The sequence below is a fragment of the Bubalus kerabau genome, chromosome 10 (assembly GCF_029407905.1).
Source record: "Bubalus kerabau isolate K-KA32 ecotype Philippines breed swamp buffalo chromosome 10, PCC_UOA_SB_1v2, whole genome shotgun sequence".
NCBI classification, from domain to species: Eukaryota; Metazoa; Chordata; class Mammalia; order Artiodactyla; family Bovidae; genus Bubalus; species Bubalus kerabau.
Genome location: NC_073633.1, coordinates 10,925,763 through 10,946,962, shown reverse-complemented (window position 1 = coordinate 10,946,962; position 21,200 = coordinate 10,925,763). Strand labels below are relative to the sequence as shown.

The following is a 21,200-nucleotide window of genomic DNA, read 5'->3' as shown; positions in this document are numbered from 1 at the left end:
ACCCACTCCAGTATTCTGGCCTGGAGAATTCCATGGACTGTATATTCTATGGGGTCACAAAGAATTGGGGATGACTGAGTAACTTTCACTTTCTTTTCAGGCAATCCTACATCTTTACATTTTGACTTTGTTATCAATTTGTAGTATATTTTTCTGGCCAGTATTCTGGCCTAGAGAATTCCATGGACAGAGGAGCCTGCCAGGCTACATTCCTTGTGGTTGCAAAGATTCGGACACGACTGAGTGACTTTCACTTCATAAGTGAGAATTTTCCTATTTTGAAGACTCTAGCTTCTCTCATAGAAATTTGGTAACTTTAAGGGGTAGAGAAGATGATTACTCAGTCGTGGAGGGTCTTCTGTAAAGATAAATGTCAAGAACTGAAAATTAACCACAGGAAATAGCAGAAAGGGAACTTGGTTTAACAGACAAGACACAGAACTGGATATTGGAGAACTTGAATTCTAGGCCTTGTTCTGCTGCTTGAAAAAGATAAAGATAACTTTACCCTTGAAATAAGGAGTTTGATCTAGAGCTGCACTACCCTGTACTATAGTCACTAACCACATAATGACTATTTAAATTTAAATTACCTAAAATCAATTAAATTTAAAAATTCAGTTCTTCAGTTGCATTAGCCACATTTGAAGTGCTCAGTAGCTACATGCGGCAAGTGGCTCCCGTATTAGACAATGAAGATTAGAACATTTCCATCATCACAGAGACCTCTGTTGGACAGCTCTGCTCTAGAGCAAGGATTGGTAAATATTTCCTGCAAAGGGCTAGATAATCAGTAGTTTGGGTTTTCTGGGCCACACAGCCTCTATTGCAACCACTCACCTGCTGTTCTGTTGTAAAAGCAACCCTAGACAGTTTGTAAATGAGTGGGTTTTGACTGTGCGCCGCTAAAACTTCATTTACAAAATCAGGCAGCAGACAGCATTTGGCCCACGGACCATAGTGTGCTATTATTGCTTGTTCTAGAGAATCACTGATGTTCTTGATACCTAGGTGGTGATACAGATAAAGTTTGCTTTTGGATTAACCTTCCATATCTCCATTGCCTTCACTTTAAAGCGAAATATTCTATTTAAAATGAAGGAGGCAGTGTTTTTAACGATATTTTAATTACTTTGACACACATATTGGCCAGCATCTTTCCTTATATCTTCATTAACTTTCCCTCCATGTAACAGTTTGTCATTTGTTCTTTTTATTTCTGATTCACTTTCTCCCTTTTGTCCCTATTTTTGTTGTTGTTGTTGAGGTAGGATATTGATAGATAATCTAGAAAGATAAGTAAGGGAGCAAGATATATAAATCTATGGTATTGTAGACCTGTGTGTGCTAAGTCATTTCAGTCGTGTCCAACTCTTTGTGACCCTATGGACTGTAGCCTGTCCTAATCCTCTGTCCATGGGATTCTCCAGACAAGAGTACTGGAGTGGGTTGCCATTTCCTTCTCCAGGGGATCTTCCCATCCCAGGTCTCCTACATTGCAGGCAAATTCTTTACCACTTGTGCCACCTGGGAAGCCCAATTGTAGAACTGCTGCTGCTGCTGCTGCTAAGTCGCTTCAGTTGTGTCCGACTCTGTGCGACCCCAGAGACAGCAGCCCACCAGGCTCCCCCGTCCCTGGGATTCTCCAGGCAAGAACATGGGAGTGGGTTGCCATTTCCTTCTCCAATGCATGAAAGTGAAAAGTGAAAGTGAAAAGTGAAAGTGAAGTCACTCAGTTGTGTCCGACTCCTAGCAACCCCATGGACTACAGCCTACCAGGCTCCTCTGTCCATGGGATTTTCCAGGCAAGAGTACTGGAGTGGGGTGCCATTGCCTTCTCCAGTTGTAGAACTAATAAGTATCAATTTTATAATATCCTGTGATTTTTCTCTCTTGCATGACTAGATACAAAATTGAGTTCATCATCATCTTTTCTTTTTCAACTTGCATATTTAAAAAAAAATCTTAGTTTCTGTTTTAAGTTATCTTCCAAGGTGGTTTTGTATTCTATAAAAAAAAATCTTAGTTTCTGTTTTAAGTTATCTTCCAAGGTGGTTTTGTATTCTACCTTATAAACTGTGGAGTATTAAAAGATAAGGAAAGGGAGAACGAGAGGAAAAGATTTTTTTTTTAAAGCTAAAATATGAATGGGAATGGACACTCACTTTTTTTTTTTTTTTTTTTTCAAATATTCATTTTTTTTTTTTAATTTCTTCTTTTTTTTTTTAATTTTATTTTTAAACTTAACATAACTGTATTAGATTTGCCAAATATCAAAATGAATCTGCCACAGGTACACATGTGTTCCCCATCCTGAACCCTCCTCCCTCCTCCCTCCCCATTCCATCCCTCTGGGTCGTCCCAGTGCACCAGCCCCAAGCATCCAGTATCGTGCATCGAACCTGGACTGGCAACTCATTTCATACATGATATTTTACATGTTTCAATGCCATTCTCCCAAATCTTCCCACCCTCTCCCTCTCCCACAGAGTCCATAAGACTGTTCTATACATCAGTGTCTCTTTTGCTGTCTCGTACACAGGGTTATTGTTACCATCTTTCTAAATTCCATCAGTTCTAATGAGGTGGATGAAACTGGAGCCTATTATACAGAGTGAAGTAAGCCAGAAAGAAAAACACCAATACAGTATACTAACGCATATATATGGACACTCACTTTTGTACAAGATAGAATAGCAGGGATAAGATATCCTCTCCCACCTTAAAAGCTAGAAGAGTGAGCAAAATATGTAAAATAAAAGTTTTGAGATATTAGACAACATGCAGGAAAGAACAGAAGCAAATGAGATGAGCCCTGTGGATTGCCCCTCCTTATGGGCTAGAGGGAGTTTCCAGGCAGTAGTGTAGGGAGGAGGAAAACAAATAGCCTTATGATCTCAGAGAGCTGAAAAGACAGAATTCGGAGTTTAAAAGGCTCCAACAGCTAAAATTCTGAGGACAAGATACCAGACAGAATGTATCTGCATAAAGAGACCTCTCCAGCGATTTAAAGGGGGCACTTCCTCAATTCTTTGGCTGATCTACAAATGCGTGTAAGGAAACTACGTAAAGTTAGGCAAAATGCTGCAGGGAGGACTGGCAGAACGGTTGCTGGGGCTTACACACAGCTGATTAGGGGACTGGTTTCCCTTAAGCCCCACCATGTGCCAAATACTTTATACATTTAAGCCTCATGGGTGATGAGATTCAAATGGTAAGTAACTTGCCCAAGGACATAGTAAGTAGCAGGAGTGAGTTTTTTATGCTTGACCTTAAAACAAATATATTTTCCTTCATGCTGGGCTAATTCTAGGCTGATAGAACAAATAAGGAACTGTCATAATTTCTACTGGTGCATTTACTTCTAAATTTTTATGCTTCTCCATACCTGAACACAAGTGGAAAGAGAAAAGCTACTAGAACATAACATATTTTTAACAAAATACTGACCATCTTTTCCTGATCAAAAGGTTTTTCAATGATTTGAGTTGCTTGTATTATGCAGATGGAATCATTGACTGTTTTTTTACTAAATTGACTTTTACTATCAAGTAATACGTGACAGTCTTTAACTTTGCTGAATTATAAATTTAATTCTAATACACAAGTTTGAGTTATTCAGGAAAGCATTATTTATATCAGAAAGTTTTACCCCCAAAATGTCACAACATTTATCTTTGATCTCAGTTTTCTCCTCTGTAAAAGATGGGGTTGGAGTAGATTATTTCTTTTTCTTTTTATCTTGTTAAGATTCTGTGAATACAAGTCATCTATTTAGGAAACATATTTGCATAGAGAGTATTAGAATGGACATTAGGTTCCCAAGGTAACTTATAAAAACTCCTAAACAAGTAACATATCTGAAGTGTTATAGTTCAAGTAAAATTTATTCAACTTTGTCTAATGGCAGTTTATAATACAGTGTATAGTATAGTATAATATAATACAATATAATATAGTCCTGAAATGATCCTTGCTCCCTTCTGTACCCTATCTTTCAGCAGCTTAGGGGAGGGCAAAAGGCTGTGTAAAAGAAACAGAGTAAATCCTTTTGCACATCAGTCGTCTAAGTGCTCTTAGACAATGAGAGCAGCGTGTCTGGTACTTTCGTGTCACTGTATTTGATTCTCCTGTGAAGACAGATCAGGCCAAACAGTGAATCAGTTTACAAGTGTCATATCAAGTTTAATCGAAATTTTCTTGGTCAGAGTTTGAGAAACTTTTTGATAACTATTAATATTTGATAGTGTTATCCTATAATGAAAGCAGAAATGATTGATTTTAGGTGTCTGTAGAGATAACTTTGGAAAAATGCCTTCTAGGCAGCTGAGATTCTACTACAACATGGAGCAAACCCTAATCACAAGGATGAAAAGCAGAAGACTGCTTTGGATGAAGCAGATGATGAAAATATGAAAGAGCTGCTGAAGTCTTATGGCGCTACTGAGACTGACAGTAGAGATGGGAGTGACGCTGTGGTCACTGGTATGCATAGCAGTGTTTCTCGCTATTTTATACAGGTGTATACCTCTGCTTAGAAAAACAGATTCTTCAGATTTGTGGAAATTGTTTCATAACTAGGGATAATTTTTTGTCTGTTTATTAAACTCTTGAAAAGCATAATTTATTTTTAGAAACAGCATTTCAAAACTTGGTTTAATTTATGGATTTTATGGTTCTATTGTATTAGAATTATATGTTGAAACAAAACACATTCATTAAACAAACATTCATCTCTCATAACACTGGGTCTGAGATAGAGCTGTTACTGAAACTATGCAAATTGGTTTACTTTATAGTGGGGCTGGAAAAGGATGACATTATACTAAAGTCTTTGTGACTAAGATTCCATTACTTCAAAATTTATAATGATTCATGCAAAAGTTGGACCCATGCCAACTTTTCAAGACTAATATTATAATGCTAGAAAATGAATTTGTTAAGCAAAAATACTATACTTATATATGTGTGTGAGTGTATGTGTAATATATATTATAGTGGAAAGAATATTTCAAGGAAATATATAGTCAGGGAAATTTTTATGAACCATTTTTAGCAGTATTTTGCACTTAAATAATATAATGAGTTATCTATAAGAAATAAGCATTTAGTCCTGCCATTTGTAGCAACATAGGTGAACCTGGAGAATGTCATGTTAAATGAAATAAGCATAGAAAGATACAGAAAGGCAAACTCTTCGTGGTGTCACTTATGTGTGGAACCTTAAAAAGTCAAGCTTAAAGAACCAGATAGATGGTTGAGTGGTGGTTGCCAAGGGCTTGGGGGAGGAAGTGGTGGAGGAGATGGAGAAATATAGATCAAAGAGTACAAACTTTCGCTTAAAAGATGAATTGGTTCTGTGGGTCTTATGTATAAAACGGTGATTACAGTTTTTAATAATAAATTGTATACTTAGTTTGCCAAGAAAGTAACTTTTAAATGTTCTCACCAACACACACACACAAACACACATGTGTTTTAACAATGTGAGGTGACGGGTGTGTTTGTGTTTTTTTAAAGAAGCATTTAGTGAGCACTGGCTTAGAAAACATACATTGTTGAGCACATGCTATACAGATCAGCCCAGGAGGAGCTTCCAGGCTTGTGGAGAGATAAACCAGAAAACAGGCAGTTAAAAACAATTTTGGAAGCATTGAGGAGAGGGAATTGATCTTCCTTTTCCTTCATGCATGAACCTTGACTCATGGAAGAAGAAAGCCAGGAGCTTATCCGTGCTGTCTGTGAGGGAGATTATTGGAAAGAGAACCCCTGTGATGTGCTTTTCCCCTGGCCTGCCACTCTCCTTGCCAACTGATAGGATTGGTGAGGGCAAGGATAGTCATCGTGTCCTATTTCACTGGTGCGCTAGGTCACATGTAGGTCAAAGTCAGGAGACTGACACACAGACCCTCAGTTCTCTGTCTACTCCCATGTGCTAAGCCCACAGGCTGTGAGACTTTTCCTATAGCCCCAGGCATGTCTTTTTCTCTCTTCACAGCCATATGTGGAGCTATTGAGCACTCTGTTATAAAGTACTAGATCTGTTCCCACTTTTCTGTTGTTCCTTGTATATACCTTTCCTTGGACAGGTAACCCAACAGAATGAGGGATATAGGGTACCCATATGTGGAGAAAGGGAATCCAGAATGGGAAGAGGTTTGGAGAGAACTTTATAGAGACAGTGAATTACGGTCATAGTAGACCATGGACTTGAAGTCAGATCTGGTTTCAGTACTAGCTGTGTGACGCATCAGGCAACTTCTTGAATCCCTCTAAGCTTCATGTTCCTCTTCTGTAAAATAGATGTAATTAACTACCTACCCCTCAGGGCTCATATGAAGATTAAATAAGATGATTCATGGGAAGAGTTGGATATCCAGCAGGTGATAAGTATTCAGTAGATTTGCTAAAATGAGTCAATTGATGATAAATAATGAGGTGCTAATCAACATTAAGGTATCATGGTAATTATAGACTTAATTTATCCTTCCTATTCCTGTCACCATTACAATTCATAAAATTAGGCAAAATTTTTGCACATTCTTAATATATTTTCTGATTTTATGTTTTAAAGTAAAAATTCCTGACGTCCGGGCAAGAAGACATAAACAGTGCATTTGTGATGATTCCAAAACTGTTGATACACCTTCTATTTCACACCAAGAAAAAACAGAAGAAAACCTTTCCATGGTGAGTGAAGTTGAAATGCTTTTGTTCTTTAGCCTAGAAAATGCCATTCTTTGCATTGGCTATTGGCAGCATTCTTTCCATTTTAAGGACATACAGGTTAAAAATGGTTTTTTGTCATAAGATAATAATACAGCATAATTGAGCAGACTGAATGTTTTGCCAAAAGTTTTACTTTTGTTTTAGGTTTGAAGGACTCATTAGCCAAAGAAACGACTCATTACACACATGAACGGTTTCAGTTTTTTATAGATTATTTGACTTAATTTCAGCATGCAGGCATTAAAAGAAAAGAAATAGAAACAATAGAGAGAAATAACAGCGTGTGTATACATCACCAATTGGGCCAGCCTACATCCAGCCTTGAACAGCACTGGGAAGTCCCTCATTAATAGCGATTTGGAGTTACAGTCGGGACAGGTTCTGGCCAGTGCATCTGCTCTGTGGGTGAGACTTCAGATTGCAGTTTCAGAGACTCCTGTTTATAATCCCAGGCCACAAACTGATGTCAACATCAGTTTGCATGCAAAAATGCAGCACTGGTTTTACTTTATACCTTTTTCCAGTGCTGTTTCACCTGTGAGTCAGTCAGAATTTCCTTAGATCCTAGGGTTGACCAGACCTCCAGGGGCTCAAGAATTCCAAGACCCACTCCCTTTCTTATGTAAAGTGATTCCTGATTTGCTGTGCTTGAGGGCAGGCACTGAGTTCAGAATCTAGGCTGTGCCCAGACAGGTGGTCAGAGAGGTCTGCTGTCCTGCTTCTGAAGCCAGAATAAGACTTCTATTTTAATTTCCCTAAAAAGGAACCAAGCAACTGTCTGCATTGAACAGAAGTATAGTTCAGCTGCTGTCCTTTACTCCTAGATTGGATTCTTTGGCACTTACCTATCCCACGAACAGTGTCACTCTTGCAGTGTTCTAGTGTGTCTTCATCCATCCAACTTCCAAAAAGTATCTTGGATACATAGTAGGAGGAAAAGACCTTGGAGCCTAGACGAAGAAGAGGAAAGCAGCCTGGTTTAACCAAGCTGGACCCCGCATGGTTTATAGTGATAGTTTGCTATATGTGAAATCCCTCATGTGAAGGTGTATTTTAAAGAAAATAACTTAGTTGCACATATATTAATTTATGAGATGGACATGCTTAGTTTGATTAAACACATAGCATCCTAGACACTAACTTCTTAAAGCAAAGTAGACTCCTCAAAGAAATATTTTGAATAAGACTTTGTGTGTGGATTAGACTTTTTTCTGTATACTATAGAGAGGAAAATACAATTCATTGAACATAAACTATGATTAATCAACTGTTTTATACCTAAAATATTTTAAATGCTGTTTAAAATGAATTGTGTTTGCCTCAACATTTCAAAAATATTTTACGTTGTTTCTGGTATCTCTTGTAATGAATGAAAAGTTAATTGTCAATCTAAATGTCACTCCCTTGTAGATAATATATCTTTGAGGCTTACAGTTTTAAAGATTTTTTTTTTTCATATTCTGCTGTTTCACTAGGTTATGTCTAAATGTGGGTGTGTTTTTAATTAATTTTACTCTAAAAGGACTAAACATGTTCATTTAGTCTGAAGACAGATTTCTCTTTGTATTCTGGAAACTTTTAGCCCTTAGATTGTTGACTATTACCCCTCTCCCATTAGCAGTATTCTCCTTTTATGGAACTCATATTTTTTGAGATGGTTGTTTTTAGACTAGTCTCCCTATATGTTTTTTGAATTTTCTGTTTCTTTAATTCTCTGCACTATATTCTGTGTGATACCCTTTGACCTCTAATTGAGTGGGTGACAAGTAGAGTTTTTACTAATCCTTATTTAAGCTAAAGGATACCCACTCATGGTCACTAATTTTATGTGGGGCTCCATTCTAACTCCGACTCAATGGACATGAGTTTGAGTAAACTCTGGGAGTTGGTGATGGACAGGGAGGCCTGGCATCCTGTAGTCCATGGAGTCGCAAAGAGTCAGATACAACTGAACTGAACCGACTGATTCTAGCCTCTTCCTTATGTGGCCCTGAGGCCTTATCTCCTGCTCCTTAGTCAGTCAGTCAGTCAGTCAGTCAGTTCAGTGGCTCAGTCGTGTCCGACTCTTTGTAACCCCATGAATCGCAGCACACCAGACCTCCCTGTCTATCACCAACTCCCAGAGTTCACTCAAACTCATGTCCATCGAGTCGGTACTGCCATCCAGCCACCTCATCTTCTGTCATCCCCTTCTCTTCCTGCCCCCAATCCCTCCCAGCATCAGAGTCTTTTCCAATGAGTCAACTCTCCTCATGAGGTGGCCAAAATACTGGAGTTTCAGCTTTAGCATCAGTCCTTCCAATGAATACCCAGGACTGATCTCCTTTAGGATGGACTGGTTGGACCTCCTTGTAGTCCAAGGGACTCTCAAGAGTCTTCTCCAACACCACAGTTCAAAAGCATCAATTCTTCGGCACTTAGCTTTCTTCACAGGCCAACTCTCACATCCATACGTGACCACTGGAAAAACCAGAGCCTTGACTAGACAGACCTTTGTTGGCAAAGTAATGTCTCTGCTTTTGAATATGCTATCTAGGTTGGTCAAAACTTTCCTTCCAAGGAGTAAGCGTCTTTTAATTTCATGGCTGCAGTCACCATCTGCAGTGATTTGGGAGCCCCCAAAAATAAAGTCTGACACTGTTTCCACTGTTTCCCCATCCATTTGCCATGAAGTGATGGGATCAGATGCCATGATCTTCATTTTCTGAATGTTGAGCTTTAAGCCAACTTTTTCACTCTCCTCTTTCACCTTCATCAAGAGGCTTTTGAGTTCCTCTTCACTTACTGCCATAAGGGTGGTGTCATCTGCATATATGAGGTTATTGATATTTCTCCTGGCAATCTTGATTCCAGCTTGTGCTTCTTCCAGCCCAGCGTTTCTCATGATGTACTCTGCATATAAGTTAAATAAGCAGGGTGACAATATACAGCCTTGACGTACTCCTTTTCCTATTTGGAACCAGTCTGTTGTCCAGTTCTAACTGTTGCTTCCTGAACTGCATATAGGTTTCTCAAGAGGCACGTCAGGTGGTCTGGTATTCCCATTTCCTGAAGAATTTTCCATAGTTTATTGTGATCCACACAGTCAAGGCTTTGGCATAGTCAATAAAGCAGCAATAGATGTATTTCTGGAACTCTCTTGCTTTTTCAATGATCCAGTGGATGTTGGCAATTTGATCTCTGGTTCCTCTGCCTTTTTTAAAACCAGCTTGAACATCTGGAAGTTCACGGTTCACATATTGCTGAAGTCTGGCTTGGAGAATTTTGAGCATTACTTTACTAGTGTGTGAAATGAGTGGAATTGTGTGGTAGTTTGAGTATTCTTTGGCATTGGAATGAAAAATGACCTTTTCCAGTCCTGTGGCCACTGCTGAGTTTTCCAAGTTTGCTGGCAAATTGAGTGCAGCACTTTCATAGCATCATCTTTCAAGATTTGAAATAGCTCAACTGGAATTCCATCACCTCCACTAGCTTTGTTCGTAGTGATGCTTTCTAAGGCCACTTGACTTCACATTCCAGGATGTCTGGCTCTAGGTGAGTGACCACACCATCGTGATTATCTGGGTCGTGAAGCTCTTTTTTGTACAGTTCTTCTGTGTATTCTTGCCACACCTGCTTCTGTTAGGTCCATACCATTTCTGTCCTTTATTGTACCCATCTTTGCATGAGATGTTACCTTGGTATCTCTAATTTTCTTGAAGAAATCTCTAGTATTTCCCATTCTGTTGTTTTCCTCTATTTCTTTGTATTGATCACTGAGGAAGGCTTTCTTATCTCTCTTTGCTATTCTTTGGAACTCTGCATTCAGATGCTTATATCTTTCATTTTCTCCTTTGCTTTCTGCTTCTTTTTTTTTCACAGCTAATTGTAAGGCCTCCTCAGACAGCCATTTTGCTTTTTTGCATTTCTTTTCCATGGGGATGGTCTTGATACCTGTCTCCTGTACAATGTCTGAACCTCCGTTCATAGTTCATCAGGCCCTCTGTCTATCAGATGTAGTTTCTTAAATCTATTTCTCACTTCCACTGTATAATCTAATCATAAGGGATTTGATTTAGGTCATACCTGAATGGTCTAGTGATTTTCCCTACTTTCTTTAATTTAAGTCTGAATTTAGCAGTAATGAGTTCATGATCTGAGCCACAGTCAGCTCCTAGTGGTGTTTTTGCTGACTGTATAGAGCTTCTCCATCTTTGGCTGCAAAGAATATAATCAATCTGATTTCCATGTTGACCATCTGGTGATGTCCATGTGTAGAGTCTTCTCTTGTGTTGTTGGAAGAGGGTGTTTGCTATGACCAGTGCGTTCTCTTGGCAAAACTCTATTAGCCTTTGCCCTGCTTCATTCCATACTCCAAGGCCAAATTTGCTGGTTACTCCAGGTGCCTCTTGACTTCCTACTTTTGCATTCCAGTCCCCTGTAATGAAAAGGACATCTTTTTTTGGGTGAGTTCTAAAGGGTCTTGTAAGTCTTCATAGAACCATTCAACTTCAGCTTCTTCAGTGTTACTGGTTGGGGCATAGGCTTGGATTACCGTGATATTGAATGGTTTGCCTTGGAAACGAACAGAGATCATTCTGTCCTTTTTGAGATTGCATCCAAGTACTGCATTTTGGACTCTTTTGTTGACCATGATGGCTACTCCATTTCTTCTAAGGGATTCCTGCCTGCAGTAGTAGGTATAATGGTCATCTGAGTTAAATTCACCCATTCCAGTCCATTTTAGTTCGCTGATTCCTAGAATGTCAACGTTCACTCTTGCCATCTCCTGTTTGACCACTTCCAATTTGCCTTGATTCATGGACCTGACATTCCAGGTTCCTATGCAATATTGCTCTTTACAGCATTGGACCTTGCTTCTATCACCAGTCACATACACAACTGGGTATTGTTTTTGCTTTGGCTCCATCCCTTCATTCTTTCTGGAGTTATTTCTCCACTGATCTCCAGTAGCATATTGGGAACTTACTGACCCAGAGAGTTCCTCTTTCAGTATCCTGTCATTTTGCCTTTTCATACTGTTCATGGGGTTCTCAAGGCAAGAATACTGAAGTGGTTTGCCATTCCCTTCTCCAGTGGACCACATTCTGTCAGACCTCTCCATCATGACCCGCCCATCCTGGGTGGCCCCACACGGTATGTCTTAGTTTCATTGAGTTAGACAAGGCTGTGGTCCGTGTGATCAGATTGGCTAGTTTTCCGTGATTATGGTTTCAGTGTGTCTGCCTTCTGATGCCCTCTCACAACACCTACCGTCTTACTTGGGTTTCTAGTACCTTGGACATGGGCCCTAATTCCTAATACTTATGTTTGTTCCACATCCCTCATGGGCTGCTACCAGCTTGATTTCCTTTCCCTTTATTTTTCAAATTTTAGCTGGGCGTGGGTGGTTAAAATTTATTGTATTTTGTCTAATGTATTTTTCCAGGTGTTTGGAGTAGACAGGGGTCCTTCTGTATCAGCTCAGCTCACACTATTGACCATTAGTATCTTTAAGGTATATTTCATGTAAAGATTAAAACATTATGGAAAAATCACCCTAACAGTATGAGTATTTGTTTCAGGAATAATGTGTATCACTTTAGATGCCAAGCCTCAGGGAAATATAATGAAAATATAAGATTTTAATGAAAACCAGCTTTAAGAAAAAACTTAAAATATGCAGACTTTAAAGTCATTAAAGGTTTGTCCTTTGTAAATATAAATTTGTTTTTGAGTGCTGAAAATTTCAAACCAAATTGAGGATGAGGGGTGACTCTGTGGCCAGATGCAAAGGAAATGCGATGATTTTAGTTTGATGCTACCTTCTAACACCTTCAGATCACAGCATCTAGGCAGCCTTCTTCTCTCCCTCCATATAGAGTGAGTACAAAATGATTATCATAATGATAATAGTTGGCGTTCACAGAGTATTTATGACATGGTGAGCTCTCCTCTAAGTGCTTTATGTTAATCCATTTAGCCTTCATAATAATGAAAGTAGTTTCTATTAATATCATTACCTTCTTCATTACAGCTAAGGAAGCTGAAGTAAGAGAGGGTAGGTAACAATCCAAAATTACATTTCTATTACATAGCAGCGGCAGAATTGAAATCCAGGTAATCTGACTCCAGAGCCTGTGCTGTCAACCAGTATGCTTTAATATACAAATTTGTGAAAAACGTGTCAAAGGAAAAATGATCCTAAGACGTTATGGAAAAACCCAAACGAACTTGTTGGCCAACCCAATATGTTGAAGGCATTTCAGTATGAATATTCCTCTATTTTAATTTCCCTAACAATGAACCAAGAAACTTTCTGCATTGAATAGTTTAATGTTAATATTAAACTATTAATATTAATAGTTTAATTAATACTGACAAGTATATAAAGAGGTGGTTTTAAATCCTCTTGGTGGGTTTTTGAGAGTGTTTTGTATTTCTAAGACTGTATGTGAAATCTTAATAGTGTACAATGATAATCATAAAGCCTTAAACTTCTTGCATATATGTAATCTTTAAATATTATTTGCTGAGTTATTTTTTTTTCCTCCTACACCTATAAAAGGAGTCATTGAGAAATTGTGATTGTTTTTATGGTTGCCACTGTTAACATTCTGTTTTCCAGGAGCAGATCTGCTACATAAATCAAGATGTATTTAAGTTTAATTTTTTCCCAAATATATATATATATATATATATATATAGTTTTTAAATGAGGCCTGAATATATTTGGAACATAAAGGGAAATCAGCTTTTTTTGTGGTACTTTATTTAGCACTTCATGCGAAGAGTTGACTCATTGGAAAAGACTCTGATGCTGGGAGGGATTGGGGGCAAGAGGAGAAGGGGACGACAGAGGATGAGATGGCTGGATGGCATCACTGACTTGATGGATGTGAGTCTGAGTGAACTCCGGAGTTGGTGATGGACAGGGAGGCCTGGCGTGCTGCGATTCATGGGGTTGCAAAGAGTCGGACACGACTGAGCGACTGATCTGATCTGATTTAGCACTTTTACTGTGCATTTTTCAGTTGCCTGTTAGAGAAAAACATCTACCTTCTTGTAATGAGTTTTTAAATATTTTATCTGATAGCATCAGACCATCAGTGCCATTCTACAAAATATAGAAGAAAAACAAGAAAATTTATTAAAGTTTGAAATAAGAACCCCTGAAGATGCAGGTAAATATGCACTCATATTTGATTATTTCAGTCATCCAAGGCATTGCTGCCTCATTTTCTTTTGGGGATGGGGTGGGTATAGTATGGTTCCATTTTTTAAAAGTTAAAGAATAGGCAAAACTAAACTTTTGATAGAATTCAAAATAGGAGTGCTGTGAGGTTGAAGTTGTCCTCCCCCCAAAAATGTCCACATTATAAGCCCTGATGAATGATAAAGATGTGGTCCGTACATACAGTAGAATATTACTCAGCCATCGAAAAGAACGAAATAATGTCATTTGCAGCAACATGGATGGACCTAGAGATTTCATACTGCGTGAAGTAAATCAGAGAAAGACAAGTATCATGTGATATCACTTATATGTGGAATCTAAAAAAATGGTACAAATGAACTTATTTACAAAACAAAAATAGAGTCATAGATGTAGACAATAAACGTATAGTTACCAAGGGAGAGGGGGTGTAGGAGGGATAAATTGGGAGATTGGGATTGACACATACATGCTGCTATTTATAAAATAGACAACTAATAAGGACCTACTGCATAGTACAGGGGACTCTACTCAGTACTCTATAATGACCTATATGGGAAAATAATCTAAAAAAAGTGGGTATTTGTATATGTATAACTGATTCACTTTGCTGTAAAATGGAAACTAATACAACATTGTAAATCAACTATACTCTAATAAAAATTAATTAAAAAAAACAAAATAGTACCTCATCAGTCTTTTTTGTAGCAGGATATAACTGTTAATTAGTCTGTGAGCTTAATTTCATGTTGTGGTGGTGGTGGTTTAGACACTAAGTTGTGTCTGACTTTTGCAACCCCATGGAGGCCAGGCTCCTCTGTCCTCTGTCCATGGGATTCTCCAGGCAAGAACACTGGAGTGGGTTGCCATTTCCTTCTCCAGGGAATCTTCCCGACCCAGTAATTGAACCCAGGTCTCCTGCATTGCAGGCAGGTTCTTTACCAACTTAGCTATGAGGGAAGCCCTAATTCATGTTGTATACCTTTTAAAAAAATTATTTATTTTTAAACTATACCCATTCTACTTTTTATCCTGGCCTAACACATGATACAGGTTATATTTTGAGGAAAATAATACAAATTAATTTATATCCTCAAACAGTATGTATAGTTCATATATTTTATTTAGTATTTATAGTATCTTATACATCTAAGATGAATTTTACAAGAATATACTTTTTTCATTATAAAAGGTACATAGATACACTTCAAAAACAATAATGAGGAAAAATATGCTAAAAATCACCTACTGCTCTTCTGTAATATTTTGGTGTTTAGTTTTCTTTTTTTTCCTAAGAGAATGCTTATGCAATTATACCTCAGTAAAATTGTTAAAAAGCATAGATTGGATCCTGTTAGATATGCTGTATTTTCTTTTTGTCATGGTCATCATTCTTAGTGGTTACATAGTATCCTGTTCAATAAATGTCCCATGATTTACTTAATTTTTCCTTTTTTGTTGAGCATGTAGATTTTTCCAATTTTTTGCTATTACACCACCATACATAGTTTTTTCTGGATTTAGGATTATCCTCTTAGGAAAAATTAACATAATTGAAATTATTGGGTCAAAATATATAAACATTGTAAAATCTATTGGTTCATATTGATAAGTTGATTTCCTATAGTGTTACATAATAATTTGTACTTCCACCAACACATATTTGTGTTTGCTTTTACACTGCTAATAGCGTCAGTATTTTCATTTAAAATAATTTTACTGAAAAAATTTTTTACTATTTTAGTAAAAAATATGTATATTATTTTTATTTATTGATTATTAATGGTATTTTTTCACTAATTTTATCTTCTATTTCTTAAATTGACTGTTCCTGTTTGTTAAGAAATTGAAGCCATTTTATATAATCAAGTTATTAACCCCTTTTCTGCCATAACTGCTGTAAATACGTTTTTTGTCCCTTAACGGTGTTTTTATTTATAACATATTAGTGTGTGTTAAATACAGAGATTCTCAAATTCTGTATAGTAGAATGTATCAGCCTCTTTTCTGTTGCTTTTAATGCTTCTAAGATTAGAAACTTTTCTCCCCTCCTCACCCCCAGGCTTTGTAACTTAATTTTATTCTGTTGTGATCATGTTATCACTGGGATTATTCTAATCATGATCCCTTTTTTGAGTCTCTTTGCCCCTTTAGGGAAGGAGAGGTACAGCAGTAGAACACTAGAGTCTTGGCTCATGATCAGGTCCTGACTGCTGTTGGTCCCATTGCTTTTTAACAGTTGTTGAAAACTAAGGTTCATCAAAGCAAAATTTCGGAGGCTCTTCTGAAGCTTCTACATAGCTCCTGTGATGTGACAGTGCACGTTTCTTTCCCTGGCCCTTCTCAGTCTCCTCTCACCATTTTCTTCTACCTTACACAGACTGTCACCCTCAAGTATAAGCCCTCATAAGGAGGACCACAGGGCAGTCTCCATACTGTCTTCATGATCCTGAAGATCTTGAACCCACTATCAGAAGGAAGGATAATTAATTCCTAGCACAACAGCAGCTTTCTCTTTGCACTGCTGTGGAAGCTCCCTGTTCTTCTGAACCTCTAGATGTTCAAGATCAAAGAGCAAGTCAGATTATCAGTCTATTGTACCTCAATAGAAAGTTGTTACACTCTTAACACTCCTTTGAGAAACTACCCCTTCAGGCTGAGGTAAAGAGAAGTGGGTTGAAGAGCAGAGAGATTACTCTGCTGACAAAGGTCCATGTAGTCAAGGCAGTGGTCTTCCCAGTGGTCGCGTAGTGTTGTGAGAGCTGGACCATAAAGAAGGCAGAATGCCGAAGAATCGATGCCTTTGAACTGTGGTGCTGGAGAAGACTCCTGAGAGTCTCTTGGACAGCAAGGAGATCAAACCAATCACTCTTAAGGGAGCGCAACCCTGAATATTCACTGGAAGGACTGATGCTGAAGCTGAAGCTCTGGTATTTTACTCATCTGATGTGAACAGATGACTCATTGGAAAAGTCCCTGATGCTGGGAAAGATCGAGGGCAGAAGTAGAAGAGGGCGTCAGAGGATGAGATGGCTGGATAGCATAACCAATGCAATGAACATGAACTTGCGCAAACTCCGGGAGATGGTGAGGGACAGGGCAGCCTGGCGTGCTACAGTCCATGGGGTCCCCAAGAGTTGGACACGACTAGGCGACTGAACACCAACAACAGAAGAGGAGAGATGCCCTCACTGCTCACATTTGCTTCTCAGAACAGAGAATCCCACCCAGTTAAGCTTCAACTCTCTAAAGAAATAGCTTTGCAAATTCACCACTTCCATATTTTGACACCTTTTCATCTTTGATCTGGTTGAGGTATCCAAGAGTAAAGAATTTTATTTCTTTGTAAATTTTTTATAGATGTTTTATATTTATTTTTATATCAAATATTTTTAGCACCTCAACTGAATTGAAGCAGAAAAAAATGTTCATTTTAAACATTTTATATGTTATTTTTCCTAAGCATTGTAACTCTATAATTCATCTGAAATTTCTTTGCCACGTATGGTAGAAAGATAGAATAGGGCTTTCCCCCATATTACTACCCCTTTGCCTACTCTTATTTGTTGAATAATTCCTCTCATCTTCATTATTTTATAATGCCTTATTATCACATATTAAAATCTTATACATATTTGGGTAATTTCTAGGTTTTCTCAAAGATGCCATTGATTAATTTTGTCTCTTTGATAAGTATATAGTATCAAGTTAGACATAAAATATCTTTATTTATAGAAACTTCGGTTACTGTGATAATGCGATTTTTACCTGTAGTTTAAAATTCAGTTAGAAAAGCCAAACATGGCAGGGTATATAGATAATGTAAATGTCTTTTGTTAAAGTGTCAAATCTTCCCAACAAATCTATGTCTAAATTCTTAATTATCATTTAAGGAGATTAGGGAGATAGAAACTACTCTGGGAACACTGACTCTGTACTTGTCAGATCATTGTCTGACTTGCAAAAGGAGGTTCTGGAGCAAATTCCAACTATGAACTTTATGTCACTTTCCACCACTGATTTTCTCTAGTTAAATTATCTAGAAAAATACACCTTGGTCTAAAAAAGTTAAGAAAAAACTTAAGAAGCAAAGCCAAAAATTAAATGAATAGCAAGTAGCTTAGAAGAAATGATTTCCTATTTGGGAATCTGGGTTTGGACATAATTTACATGTAAATCCTGTGAATTTGTACTGGGGGAGATCATGATGTCTTTACTTGGGAAGCAATGGAAGAAAGTAGGAAAATAATTTAAGTAATCATAAGAATAATTTTATATAGATCTATGGCTTTCCTGGTAGCTCAGCTGGTAAAGAATCCACCTGCCATGCAGGAGACCCTGGTTTGATTCCTGGGTTGGGAAGTTCCTCTGAAGAAGGGATAGGCTACCCACTCCAGTATTCTTGGGCTTCCCTGGTGACTCAGCTGGTAAAGAATCCACCTGCAGTGGGGGAGACCTGGGTTCGATCCCTGAGTTGGGAAGATCCCTTGGAGAAGGGAAAAGCTACCCACTTCAGTATTCTGGCCTAGAGAATTCCATGAACAGAGGAGCCTGGCAGGCTATACAGTCCATGGGGTTGCAAAGAGTCAGATATGACTGAGAGACCTTCACTTCACTTCATAAGTGACTAGATATCATATAGCCCTAAGTGTTAAGTGTAAAGAACAAGAACTGATAGCATGATTCTTATTTTTAAGTACATATAATAAATAGTTATATATAGTCTAAATATATAGACTATATATATAAAATAAACATATTTTAAACACACACACCTACCAAAGTATTAAAAGCAGTCTCTTTCATGGAGTGAAATACTGAGGAGAAGGAGTGGGTGAGTGGGAATACCCTGACTTCTCTTCTCTGTCGTTGGGTTCAAGTCGTGTCCAGTTCTTTGCAACCCCATGGACTGCAGCACGCCAGGCTTCCTTGACCCTCACAACCTCCCTGAGTTTGCTCAGGTTCATTTCCATTGATTGATGATGCCATCCAAGCATCTTATCCTCTATCACCCTCTTCTCCTTCTGCCTTTGATCTTTCCTAGCATTCTTCTCTGTAAACATTCATATTATTTCAAAATTTCCTTTACATTGATAGTGTTTTCCTTTTGTATTTTAAAAAGTAAATAATTTTAACAGACAAAATTATCTTACTGTTTATCTTCTTTTAGTACCCTCATTTCACAGTTAAGGCAGAGACCAGAGAGGTTAATGACTTGTCCAGGATCACCAAGCTTAGTCAGCGGGATAACAGGGTTAGAACTCAGGCTTGCCCACTCCTTCTTGGTGTGGTCTCACACACCTCAGGGTACTTCTCTAGAGTGACATACGTCCATAAGCTTTGATATCTGGACCATTGATATGGTGGAAGAGGGTAGGAAAATAATGGCTTTTTAAATTAACAATAAGGCTAAGTCCTTTGTGATCAAATTTAACATTTGCTGTCTCTCAGTTAACCAACTTTTTATTTTATTACCTTGCTTCTAGAACAATACACTGCTGAGATGTTAGAGATAAAGGAAGTTATGGACAACGTGCTTGCTAAACAGAAGGCAGAAAGGGATGATCTAGCTAAAAAATACAGGTGAGTTAAAGGTAAGAATGCTTTGGAGTTTTCAGAATTTATCTATTTTTAATCTATAATAGGTCTAGAATTTCTTTTTTAACTTTATCTATTTATTTTTGGCTGTGCTGGGTCTTTGTTTCTGCACACCGGCTCTCTCTGCACATCAGCTCTCTCTAGCAGCAGCGAGCAGGGGCTACTCTCTAGTTGCAATGCATGAGCCCTCATTGGAGTGGCAGAGCATGTTTCTTGTTACGGAGCACAGACGCTAGAGCATGGGCTTCAGTAGCTGCGGTGCACGAGTTCAGTTGTCCCCGTGGCATGTGGAATCTTCCCAGGCCAGGGATCAAATCTGTGACCCTGCACTGGCCAGCAGACTCTAAACCCCTGGACCACCAGGGAAACCCTGGCCTAGAATTGCTTGTGATTACAGATGTTTTGTGGAACTGGAAAAGGACTTTATGAGGTCATCTAACCTATTATGTCCATGAGGAATTATATATACTTCCTTGAGAGATGTTTTTCTACTTTATTACTTGAAATGTTCAGAAAAGGATATTAAAATGTCCACAGCCATGAATTTAATGAAAGCCTTTCTGGCCATGAATTTCATAAGTAAATTTGTTTCCTTAGTAAACTCACATTTTTTTACATTAAAATTGGTTCTTCTATGCTATTACAAATGTTCTTCTAAGCAGTGTAATCATGTGTATTTTGTAGTCTTGTGTACTTCTAAGTTCTCAGGGTCCTTAAAGAGTTTTATCCTAATTATATTGATTATATATCTCTTTTCTTTTTTTTTTTTTTTTTTTTGAGAAACTTGTTATATATATTTTTCTTGTTTGGGTATTATTTTCTTTTTTTTTTATTCTTTTCTTTTTTCTTAAGATGAGAACTTTTAAGGCCTACTCTCAGCAACTTTCAAATATACAATACAGTATTATCAACTGTAGTCACCATGGGTGTTTATACCTTTTGATTTCTTCACCCTTTTCACCCGAATGCTTCCTCCACCTCTGTCAACCACCAGTCTGTTCTCTGAACCTGTGACTTTTGGTTTTTATTTTAGCTTCCAAATATAAGTGAGATCATACAGTATTTGTCTTTGACTTGTTTCACTTAGCATGATGCCGTCAAGATGTGTCCATGTTGTGACAAACAGCAGGATTTGTTTCTTTTTATGGCTGAAAAATATTCCATTATATATGTGTGTCTTCTTACTAATGTTGTTATTAGTCTTGAAATTTTGTAATCTAAAGAGCATTTTCATTTTCTATCTGGACTCTGTTTCACATAGTTTTAAATGTGATATTAATTTCTTTTTTCTTCTCTTACATTTAATACTGCTAGCTTCTTACATTTAATACTGCTAGTTATTTGCTAATTATAATTTCTTCTTGACACTTCTTCCCCTTGCATCTGCTACTTACTTTAATATCCAGGCAGTTTGGAGTTTAGTACCAACAACTCTAACCTGTGTTAGGAGAGACAATTGTCTATACTGTTGCTTCCCTTTAAAACAGCTGCTCTTAAAAGATGGTCACTGAGACCATTTCAAGGGGTCCAAGAAGTCAAAAGCCATTTTTATAATAATATTAAGATGTTATTTGTTCTTTTTTACTCTCATTTTCTCATAAGTGTACAATGAAATTTTCTAGAGGCTACATGGTATATAATAATATCATCATCCTAATATCTAATGGAATGTACACTT

At 37.7% G+C, this 21,200-nt stretch overlaps 1 protein-coding gene across 4 annotated transcripts in view; it reads left to right on the top strand.

Moving 5' to 3' along the window:
- The window catches only part of ANKRD31 (ankyrin repeat domain 31), a 129,805-nt gene that overhangs the window by 82,635 nt on the left and 25,970 nt on the right, over positions 1-21,200 (top strand). For all 4 annotated transcript variants that reach the window (XM_055536579.1, XM_055536578.1, XM_055536581.1 and 1 more), the window contains 4 exons: positions 4,323-4,485; positions 6,575-6,690; positions 13,805-13,892; positions 19,411-19,507. In XM_055536579.1, the coding sequence (XP_055392554.1) occupies positions 4,323-4,485; positions 6,575-6,690; positions 13,805-13,892; positions 19,411-19,507 (464 nt within the window). The remainder of the gene's footprint in view (positions 1-4,322; positions 4,486-6,574; positions 6,691-13,804; positions 13,893-19,410; positions 19,508-21,200) is intronic.